This window comes from Macaca nemestrina, chromosome 7 (genome assembly GCF_043159975.1).
Source record: "Macaca nemestrina isolate mMacNem1 chromosome 7, mMacNem.hap1, whole genome shotgun sequence".
Lineage (NCBI taxonomy): Eukaryota > Metazoa > Chordata > Mammalia > Primates > Cercopithecidae > Macaca > Macaca nemestrina.
Genome location: NC_092131.1, coordinates 176,646,932 through 176,658,457, shown reverse-complemented (window position 1 = coordinate 176,658,457; position 11,526 = coordinate 176,646,932). Strand labels below are relative to the sequence as shown.

At 48.4% G+C, this 11,526-nt stretch overlaps 1 protein-coding gene across 5 annotated transcripts in view; it reads right to left on the bottom strand.

Moving 5' to 3' along the window:
- Nucleotides 1-1,084: 1,084 nt before the first annotated feature.
- The window catches only part of LOC105497448 (gamma-aminobutyric acid type A receptor subunit alpha5), an 81,481-nt gene continuing 71,039 nt past the window's right edge, over nt 1,085-11,526 (bottom strand). For all 5 annotated transcript variants that reach the window (XM_011768543.2, XM_011768541.2, XM_024797839.2 and 2 more), the window contains 3 exons: nt 10,436-10,588; nt 7,133-7,344; nt 1,085-2,359 (listed from right to left, as the gene is read on the bottom strand). In XM_011768543.2, coding sequence (XP_011766845.1) covers nt 2,060-2,359; nt 7,133-7,344; nt 10,436-10,588 — 665 coding nt within the window. In that variant the 3' untranslated portion in view covers nt 1,085-2,059. The remainder of the gene's footprint in view (nt 2,360-7,132; nt 7,345-10,435; nt 10,589-11,526) is intronic.

The following is an 11,526-nucleotide window of genomic DNA, read 5'->3' as shown; positions in this document are numbered from 1 at the left end:
GTGGGAAACGCATTGCCATCTGAAATTTATTTTGAAATGTAGCAAAAAAAAAAAAACATAGATTGAGGATGGGTGTATTGGTGGACAGATAGAGGGAGAGGTGACAGGTGGTGAGGTCACCTGTTGCTTACTCTTCTATCGATGGACTGAGATGTTCAAAGAGGGTGTTCATGCATGTAGCCATTTGGACATAACTTACAGTATATTTTTCTCCAAACTACAGCACAAAGCTAAACTCTACAGACTATAGGAGAGAAATGTAACTACATAGTATATGAAAACAGGATCTTCTATTGAGCCTTAAGTTTGTTTTTTGTTTTGCTGGGATTTTTGCTGTGGTATAACAGAGAGCACTCTCATTATACAAATATCATCATCATTTAGAATAGGGAAATGCTTCCTCATGTGAACACTGAAGATGCCTTCTCTGCTGGCCTTTACCCTTCCATTTGTGAGACCCTAAAACCAACGAAGGGGCAATGCAGGAGTTCAGGACTAACCTGGGCAATAGAGTGAGACCCTGGTCTCTATGAAAAATTTAAAAATAAGCCAGGCATGGTGGTACACGCCTGTCGTCCCAGCTACTTAGGGGGCTGAGGTGGCAGAATTGCTTTAGCCTACGAGGCTGAGTCTGCAGTGAGCCATTATTGAGCCACTGCACGCCAGTTTGGGCAACAGAGCAAGACCTTGGCTCAAAAAAATAAAGGGGGGTGGGGGGATAATTAAATCTTCCCATATGTAAAGAACCAGGTAGTCACCATGCCCACAACAAACACCCACCCTGAAATACACTCAGAGAAGACTCTATCAAGTCGAGGCCCAAGCGGCATTGCACCACTGAGAAATTTGTGATGGGCTGTACCTGCTTTCACCTGTCTACCCTCACCGTGGTTTAAACAAGTTTTCTCTCCAGGTGCTACTCTATGGAATTAGGTTGGACCAGAGACAAGCCACCAAGTAAACGTTTTGTTTTGTTCTGCTTCGTTCCCAAGCAATTTCATGATGGGTTCCATTTATGTCACTTTCAGGAAATGAGTCCACCAAAACACGAAATTTTTTAAAAAGAGTCATATATGTCCACAAGATCGGTTCATTTTTTATTTTTTAATGAACATTTAAGATTCATATACAAAAGCTGACAGAGCAGGAAGTCCAGTCATGAAATACATACAAGGAAATAAAATGGAAAATAACTCAAGGACAATTTCTCACCACTGAAGCGCTGCACGCTGGCTGCAGAGGGAGGTGGTCGGTGTTTCAGAGACAGTGATCACACGGGCCAAGGGCTGAGAGTGCCGTCAACACACTGTTAGTGGTTTGTTTGAACATCTCCTTTCTTTCCTTGGCTGTTGTTCAGGTAGTGGGTGGTGTGGGGTGGGGTAAGAAATGTGTCTTTTTCCTCCCAAAAAATTTAAGCAGTTAATTTTTTTTCCTCAGGGAAATACTGTATTTGTGTGTCTAACATATGATGTGTTTCTGTTATTAATCTGCCTGCATAAATGTTTGCCAACTCTATTTCTTCATGTAAGATCATGCAGCACTTTCCTAATTTCAGAACAGTAAGAATGATCAGAGGCAGTTCATTTTGTACGTAAATGTCCAAGTTTCCTGGTCATGAAAAACGTGCTCTTTATGATCCCTGTTTCTCACAATAGAGTTGGTCAAGTCATAATCATGGAGAGTTTCCTAAAATATTTATTCGCTGGGAAATTTTGTATGAAACGACATTTGAGGTATAAAAAACATTGTTAGGTAACACTTGAAGCAGTTAAAAATATACGTATCTTGTTGGTAAACTATCAACGTATGATACTGGGCATCTGAGTGTCGGTCATTGTATCCCGTTTTCCTAGAAAGGTGTTTGCTTGATTTATCAATGGGACGTCTTGGAAACATCTGAAGTTACATATAGAAACATCAAGGCAATATTATTTGTACATATTATTAAACATGCAAAAATTTCCTGAAAGATAGTGCTCACATATGGAACGCCCCTGCGAGCAAGCCCTCCCCTTGATACCATTTCGCTGGAAGTCTTGGAGTTTGGGAGTGCGGCCGGTTATTTTGGAGAGGCAGCTCCTTTTATCACCGGCTCCCTATTCAAATACGTGGCCCAGTACACTAAGTTGAAAGTGCCGAACAAGACTGGGAATACGATTCGGGACATTTTGTCAATTTTGCTGATACTGTTGTAAGTCTTTTTGCTTTCAGGAGTCTTCTCTTCGGAGGGTTTTACTGAGACCGAGGTTGTATTCGACGTCCCTGCTGGAGTCTGTTCCTTCGGAATGTTTGGGGGGTGAGACATCTTCCCAGCTGTAAAAGCATTTGTTGACTTATTGAGCATGACTTCACGCTTTTTCTGCAAAATATAATAGGAATGTAAGGACGCGCCGCTTACAGGCAATGGTCAGCTCACCTTGGAGTTCTAAAGGTGCACCTTTCAAAAGAGAGAAACACCTGCTTAGCCTGGGAGAGGGCCCTCCTCCACTGATGTCTCCAGGTAGCCTGCAGACAGGGCACACATGAGAGCTATGATTGCTATGTAAGTCTGGCAATCTCATTACTGGATATATTCCCAGAGGAATACAGATCATTCTACCATAAAGACACATGCATGAGAATGTTCATTGCAACACCGCTCACATAGCAAAGACATGGAATCAACCTAAACACCCATCAATGACAGATTGGATAAAGAAAGTGTGGTACATATACACCATGGAATGGTGCAGCCATAAAAAAAGAATGATAAAAAGAATGAGATCTTGTCTTTTGCAGGAACATGGATGGAACTGGAGGCCATTATCTTTAGCAAACTAACACAGGAACAGAACACCAAATACCACAAGTGGAAGCTGAATGATAAGAACTTATGAACACAAAGAGGGAAACAACAGATATTGGGGTGGAAGGTGGGAGGAGGAAGAGGAGCAGAAAAAAATAACCATTAGATACCAGGCTTAGTACCTGGGTGACAAAATGATCTATATAACAAACTCCTGTGACTTGATTTTCCTACAACAAACCTGCACATGTACCTCTAAACCTAAAATAAAAGTAAAAAAAAAATTAAAGTCTGGCATTTCTCAAGATCTTGGCATAAACGGAATTAGGACTTCCCCCCTGCAAAGGCAGCCATCACTTCTTTACCTTCGAGTGCACCAGCGGGAGGGAATAAGGTGTGTGGATATAAGGGAAGCCCTAAGGTGTGGCCTGCGGGGAAGGAGGAAAGGACGCAATTAAACCTCATGGTACAGAATGCACTCTTTTGACAAGGTGCCTTCCACCCAGCACAAGACTTTTGAGACTCGCCCATTTGCTGTGTCTATCAGTCATCCTCTCCTTTTCATGGCTGAGTGATGTATCTTTGCACGAATGTGCCACCGTTTGCTTACTCTCCAATCGATGGACACCTAGACTGTTTCTAATCTTAACTCTTACGGATTAAGCAGTTATGAACTTTCTTGTATACGTTTTTTGTGAAGTTTTTTTTTTTTTGGATATAAAATTCTTTTTTTTTTTTTTTTTTTTGAGACAGAGTCTCACTCTGTCGCCCAGGCTGGAGTGCTGTGGCCGGATCTCAGCTCACTGCAAGCTCCGCCTCCCGGGTTCCCGCCATTCTCCTGCCTCAGCCTCCCGAGTAGCTGGGACTACAGGCGCCCGCCACCTCGCCCGGCTAGTTTTTTGTATTTTTTAGTAGAGACGGGGTTTCACCGTGTTAGCCAGGATGGTCTCGATCTCCTGACCTCCTGATCCGCCCGTCTCGGCCTCCCAAAGTGCTGGGATTACAGGCTTGAGCCATGGATATAAAATTCTAAACAGGTAAGTTACATTATGGTGGAAGAAATAAAAATAGTGGATATGTTTGGACAGGTGGGGTCAAGCCCTGCCTGGAAAGAGGCATGGTGAGTTTTCTGGAGGCTGGAGATGTCCTCTACTGTGGCAGGGATTCGAGTTACACACAATGTACATATTTGGGCACACGCAACAAAGGTGCCATTAATACTTGAGCATTTCACACTACAAATTTTGCTTCAAAGGAATAAAACAGTAAGCTAGTATTGGACTGTAGTTATAATGACATGCATGCTGACATATGGAGTGGGAAATGCATTGCCACCTGAAATTTATTTTGAAATGTAGCAAAAAAAATCACAGATTGAGGATGGGTGTATTGGTGGACAGACAGAGGGAGAGGTGACAGGTGGTGAGGACACAGCCACAGGTAATGTTAACAGCAGACGGTTTCACTGTAAACCTCTTTAAACATTGCTGTATGTTTAAAAATGTGCACAATAAAATGTTAGACAACCTGTGTTCCACTACTAAAGTAATACAGTCTCATTAATTAAAACTTGAAAAACACAAGAGAGTAAAGAAAATAAATCAAACGTTAAGAATAAAGAAAAGATAAAAAGCAGAAAGGCCAAGCATAGAGCACGAGTCAGGGGAAACAGGTGAAACAGGTAAACCAAAACCAGGCCAGGGGCAGGGGCATGAGGACCTCCTGGGGAAACCGTGCCGGAGCCTGAGGGAGGCGGGCCACACCTCAGAAATGCGATGGCAGTTTTGCCAGCCCCGCCTTCCCCACCGTCATGTGAGCGCTCATGCAGATCCGCCAGAAGAAACCCATACATGTGAGTTACTGCTTAGAATGGTTCTAGCTCTGGGTGGAACCAAGTGAAGGGCAAGCCCTTTAGAAGATACCGCTCTGTCCTGAGGGTGCGCGTTTTTACTGGGAAGGAATGTGCAGAGGGGTGGGGGCAGGTGGCAGGGAACACCCGCCTGGGACTCAGCACAGTCACAGCGCTGGTGGTGGAGATGTACACGCGCCCCGGAATCCGCCTGTCCGGAAGGACGTGCTCCCCAGCGGCAGGCAGTGCGGCCGGGAATCAGCTCTTCTGGTAGCCTGAGTTGCAGAGGGCGGTCTGGCCAGACTCATGCCCTTCCTGGGGAAACCAGACACATCTGTTGGGCAGCGACGCAGGAGTCTAAAGCCCTGGCCACATCCCTGACACGGGGCACCTCCACTGGCCACCTGCTCCACACGCCCCAGCGGGTGAGCCTGGGCTTTGCTAGGCCTGCGTCACGGTTTGATTTCTTCCTCTCCGAATCTCACTGCCCCCAGTTTCCTTTCCCAAACCTTCCCTCCTAAAATCTGCCACACCCCAAACGCTGACCCAGTGTTTGCTTCTGGAGATCCCAACTTGGAACAATGGTGAACACAGTCTGTTTTTTTAAACTCCTCTCTACTTCCAGGGAACAGTTTACTCGGGTGTAGGCTGACCCCAGGCTGTGGAATTCACGCTTGTGGCCGGAGTCTGACTGCGGGGTGTGCTGCCTGCACATGCTCCATGCCTTCCAGGCACAGACCCTTCCTGGCGGCAGGGGTGGAACCCCTAGCGTCACTGCCTTCCGGGAACGAGAGAGTCTTGACATTCCACAAGCCAGCCTGAGGCATGCTGCTTATTCTAGAAGACCCTCACTCTCATCGAATGAGACAATGCAGGTCACCCTCATCCTCTCTCTTCCCTCCAACCCTCCATTCAGAATTCAGATCTACGTCGATTAGATTAGCCAGTGATGGCGACACCCAACAACACCACCCAACCACATGCGTGCTCTCTCCGTTCACCGGGGGTTCATGTTCCTCCTGGACTCACAGGCATGAGCCCGACAACCTTGGTGACTGTCAGGAACTTCTGGCTGCTCCCTGACTTCATACCAGGCTCCAGCCCACTATCCTTCATGCACCGTCTATGTCCCAGGCAGGTGACACACACGCACCTTCCAGCAACACAGTGCGGAGTGTTGGGAAGCCCCATCTCCCCAAACTCCATTCTCATTCCTCCCCGCACAGCACCTTCTCTGGCCCCCTGGTCTGCAGGAACAAGTTCAAACGTGTCGGCCAAGAACTTCCATCATCTGAGAACAGCCTGCTCCCAGCTCCCCAGTCCCTATCACCCAGTGCGGTCAGATCACTCCTGTCCCTCCTCCCAGCCCTCAAAGCACACCCACGCCCGAGGCCCTTCCTCCAGCTCCTCCTTTCCTCCCTCCATGAGAGCACCCAGCAGGGGTCCTGCCAGGCCTTCCCGCAGCCAGGGAGCTAGGCTTGGAAGTGCGGCTTCTATGCTGAAACTCCAGCAGGGGAGGGACTCCTGGCACGTGGAAATAGTGAAGGCACAATGGCGAGGTCAGGCCAGAACTCCTGACAGCAGAGTCCAACCCTCAGAGCAAGCACAGGGCTGTGGATGGGATGGAGGCAGTTCTCCCGGTAGAACCAGGGCCTCCTGCTCTGCTGTAACTGGCTTGTGGTCCCTGGCTGGGAGGTCGGGACTTACACTTCGAGGCCTCTCTAATGCCTTCCAAGACTCCCTTCATGCTGATTTTCCAAAGGACAGATTAAGTTTTACTTTCAGGTCACCCCGATGGCTCTGACCTCCTGTTCTCTCCTCACAGAGATGTGTGTGTTTGTTTTCTGTGTGGTGAAATTAGCAGTTCACCATATGCTGCTTTATTTACTGTCCATGAATGCTATTCTTATCTCCCCAAGGAAACAATGCAGCTTGGAATCTTGGTAAATCTTTTTTCTTCAAATGTTCTTAAGATTTGGGCATAAATCACCCTTTCAATACTTGATGGTGCTTTGCTTTGAACAGAGTAATGCTTTCACAACAATTTATGTGCCTGGTAAAAGGGGGTCAAATCATGGACTCAGCGGGGCTTGGGTGTGCTTTGCTGATGAACTCCTTCCATTACGTCGGCGCCCCCTTCTCGACCTGAGGCCACCTGAAGAGGACAGCCTGCGTGGTGAAGGGGGATAAAACGAGCAGAAGAACAGATTCCACAATTAAAACCAGACGTGTCATCCCTTAAGAGACAGGAGTTACTTCTGCCAAAATAACAGGCTTGAATATAAACAGGCCCAAGCCGTTCACATCCTGTCGCCTTTTGCTGGAGTGAAATTGGACTTGTTGTCAGTAAGACTTGGTGAGGGCCTTGAGTATAAGGGAAGGAGCATTTGGGAGCTGCCGGGGAGGAAAGAGCAGCACCTTGTCTTATGTTTGGATAGAATCGGGCACACTTTCTCTGTCAAGGGGACCTGGAAGAAGGGAGGAGAAACAGTCAGTACCTTGATCTTAGCTGCTTCCAAGGCCTTTTTGCCATCCCAGGCCCAGCCTCTCTTGGTAAAGTAATTGACCGTGGCAAACTCTATCAGCGCCGAGAAGACGAAGGCATAGCACACGGCTATGAACCAGTCCATGGCGGTGGCGTAGGCCACTTTGGGCAGAGAGTTCCGGGCGCTGATGCTGAGGGTCGTCATGGTCAGCACCGTGGTGACCCCTGCGGGGGTCAGGCGGGGCAGAGTGGAAAACGGAAACAGGGTTCAGTGCCGGCACCCAGGACCCCAGTACAACATGCCCAAAATGATAGACACAAAGGGGACCAGTGATTTTTTTTTTTTTTTTTTTTTTGAGACAGAGTCTTGCCCAGGCTGGAGTGCAGTGACGTGATCTCGGCTCACTGCAAGCTCTGCCTCCGGGGTTCAAGCAATTCTCGTGCCTCAGCTGCCTGAGTAGCTGGGATTACAGGCAGGCATCCCCACACCTGGCTAATTTTTGTATTTTTAGTAGAGACGGGGTTTCGCCACGTTGGCCAGGCTGGTCTCGAATTCCTGGCCTCATGCAATCCGCCCGCCTCGGCCTCCCAAGGGACTGGTGATTTTAATCCCAGCCTGCGCTTTCCTCTACTGTTTTGCTAACACCTAACAGATTCACAGCACTTAGACAGACAACTGCTGACGCTCCGTGTCTTGACTGTCCCTTCCCTTTAGAATATGAACTGAGGAGGGCAGGGATTGCGGTCTGATTTTGGCTCCCACTGCCATGAACAAAGCCAGGCAAACAGCCAGTGCTCCACAAAGACACGTAGAGCGAGTGATGTGTTTCTGTAGCACGAAGGCAAGATCCAAGGCAGAATGACAGTCACATTCACACCGCAGCCAGCAGGTGCCTCCCAGTGATTTACTAGGCACCCGGAAGCAGACGGCTCCCTGCAAACAGGGAAGACAGACCTTCACCTGACTGCAGACTTGTCAGAAGCGCCATATCTGAATCTGGGTCTGGGCATGTCAGTCCCTCAAAGCGGGAACAGTGTCCCCTGGAGGCTGCTGTGCCTGGAGCCTGTGGCCACTAGGAAAACTCTGCAGTGACCACACAGCCAGGCTGGATCCCTGGAAGAGGACGTTCCTTAGGACTGGCAGACTATGCACCAGCTACTGGGTCCGCTGAGTGTCAGACCCTGGTCTAAGCTGCATTCTGGATGGGTGTCAGTATCCTTGTTTGGCAGGTTGGGGAGCCTGAAGATTTGGAAGTAGTTAGCAAGGTGCCCAAGCTTGCCAGCAAGGAGGTGAGACTACCCACACTGGGAGCCAGGCCTGTGGACTCTCGCGGTTCACAAAGCTTCCACCTGCTAGCCCTGCCTTCTGCAGAAGCATGCACCTGTGTGGGCGATGGGGGTGTAACTAAAAACTGTGGGCCTGTAAAATTCGTATGTTGAAGTCCTAACCTCCAGTACTCTACATTATGGCCTTATTTGGAGATGCAGTATTTAAAGAAGTAATTAAGTTAAAATGAGGTCACTGGGGTGGACCCTCATCTGCTATGACTGACGCCCTTATAAAATGGGGAACCTTGGAGACAGACATGCACACAGGCAGCATGCCGTGGGAGGGCTGGAGTGATGCTGCCATGAGCTAAAGAGCTACCAGAGGCCAAGAGACAGGCCGGGAACAGATCCTTCCCTTGCATGCCCCAGGAGAAGCCAGCCCTGCCAACGCCCTGATCCCAGCCTTCCAGCCTCCGGAAGTGTGAGCTGATACGTTTCTGCTGTTTAAGCCCCCAGTGTGTGGGACTTGCTTAGGGCAGTCCCAGGAGACCAGCACAGCACCAAGGACACGTAGTATGCCTGGGGTTTCATTCAACGCCATCCTTCACAGCAATACAAGTACACAGCGAACGTCATTCCCTGCATGAAATCAACACTGCCAAAGGAATCAATAGAGATCTTTGATTTTTTTTAGAAATCCAGTTAATCACTGTGTTGAGGGGGAAGAGCTCTGTGCAGGATCTTAAACGAGCCTCTTGAGTCTTCTTCTTGGGCCTTTAATATCTTAACATGCATCTCCCTCCACTCCCTGCCAAAAAACCCCGACAGTAACAGGCAATCCCCTGCCCGCTTTCTTTCTGCCTACCAACTAAATTCCCCTAAAGAGTTCATGAGGCACATTAACTTGGGGAGCACGGCCTGGTCACCAGCCAACCTCCACACCCTCCTGAAACAATCCTGACGCTCGCTCGGGCTTGGCAAGTGAAGCTGGACTCTTGGCTGGAGGCAGAGTGATGAGGAGACGGGAGCACCCCTGCGCCCCTCACTCCTGAACTCCCTGAGCTCTTGGTCAGCCTACACTCTGGGGGAGCATTAAGATAAAACGCATGCTAACGTTTTCCTGCTTTGGAAAGGAAACTGAAATAGCAAATGCTGATGTGTGAATCGTACTTTACAGTCTACAGAGATGTGAGCATCTAGGATCACAACTGACTGGCAAAAGTGCCTTTCGTATCTTCCTGAATCAGAGGCAGCTGAGCTTCGAGGTAATTAAGACTCAGACGATCAACTGTGTCTGCTGAGCCGCGGTACCTCCTGAGTTAGAGTTCTCCCAACTTAGCTGATGTCTTAGGGACGTAAAATGATGCTGCTCTAGGTTTGCATCAGGTATACAGATTTAATTTATTCCTATTGCATCTCTTTGATTGTTATTTGGTGATTAATTTTAAAGTGGCATGCACATTTCAAAGAAAACTGCCTGATAACTTACAAAGTCATACTTGATGAGAACCAAAAATACTACAGACTGAGTATCCCTATTTCAAAAATCCGAAACCTGAAATGCTACAAAATCCAAAACTTTTTGGGCACTGACATAACGCTGAAAGACAATGCTCCGTGGAGCTCATTTCAGATTTTCAGATTAGAGATACTCAACTGGTATCATGCAATTCTTCCAAAATTTAAAAAAAACTGACATCCGAAATACTTTTGGTTCCAAGCATTTGGGATAAATGACGCTCAACCTGAATAGCAAAATCTCACATAAAACAGATACATGCCTGCAAGGTCAAACCACGCAAAAAGGCTTTTCAGCAAGGAAATAACTATAAATAGACCATGTGATATTCCTTAAATCCTTCTTTGGAGAGAAATCCTAAACCCTAATCCTTAACATTAAATTCTTAATGAATTGGTCAATTTGTTTTCCAGGTCACACAACACAGAGGCAGCACTAGAAGTTTCATGGAGGTTGTTGCTGTTGCTTTGGGGTGGTTAGGGTCAGTGGCAAAACACCAGTGTCCAGGCCTGGCTTGGGGACACTCACCAAAAACTGTCCTGGCTGGGACTGATTCCCGGTTCAGCCAAAAGGACACCTGTGATAAGATCACGGTCATTATGCAGGGAAGGTAGGTCTGGATGACAAAGTAGCCAATCTTCCTTTTCAGGTGGAAGTGAGCTGTCATGATTGTGTATTCGCCTGCAAATAAGCAAATGACTGCACATCAGTCCCCTAGAGTCTCTGCTTGCTGCATCCAGGGAGTTCACCAGGAGCCTCCCTTCCACTCCCCTGTCAGGCTGGACAAGCATTCATTTGTATGATCTGGGTTAAGGAGAGGACACAGGAGGATGCCTGAATTTTTTCTCAGTCATTTTATAAGTCTTACGACCCCTGGTCTCTGAAGAGCCTTTGCTGACGGATGCTCTTCCTGGGGGAAATCAGATTTGTGTGTTTTACTAATCTCCGGTCACAATCTGTGCCTCTCTCCCCCCTACTCGCTCGCCTGCTTCTGCAATTAGGATTTCAGGATTTAGCCTCCCCGGATATAACTCAGGGTTTCACAGAGCCCTGCAGAGGGTGGACAGAGTCCTTCTTGTTTCCAGTCTACAGGCTCCAGGGAGGTGAGACGACCGTTCCCACCAGCAGCAGGCCCTGTGCTGGCTGCGTCCCAGGTGCAGAGTGAGATGCAGCAGCTCCGGAGGCCCTGGGTCCTGGCAGCTCATCCCTTCTGCCACCTACCAGAGTTGTGTCACCTGTTCTCTGAAATTGGGGGCATTTCCTTGGCGATGCCCCAGTGCCTTCTCTGGATTTGCCTGGCTGTGTGGGAGGCACGAGGAGACCTCCCATTCATTGCTGAGAATGATGCCGTCCTCATGGTGAACTGGTAAGGAGCTGAGGTCGGGGGCTGTGGTCAGGGAGTGTGAGCCCTGCTGGGCCAGTCTTCTTGCTGCCTGGATTTGCCTCTCCCTGGGGAGATGGGAAGTGTTCTTTGAGGGGTGGAGGAAGAGCAATTCAAAAAACTTTGGCTGAATTGTGAGGAGTGGATGGTGTGGCCGGAGAGCTGCGATGCACTGTGAACGTGGGGAGAATAGGCTTGGGGACTCCATCAGCCCAGGCCCCGGTCTGTTACAGTAGTG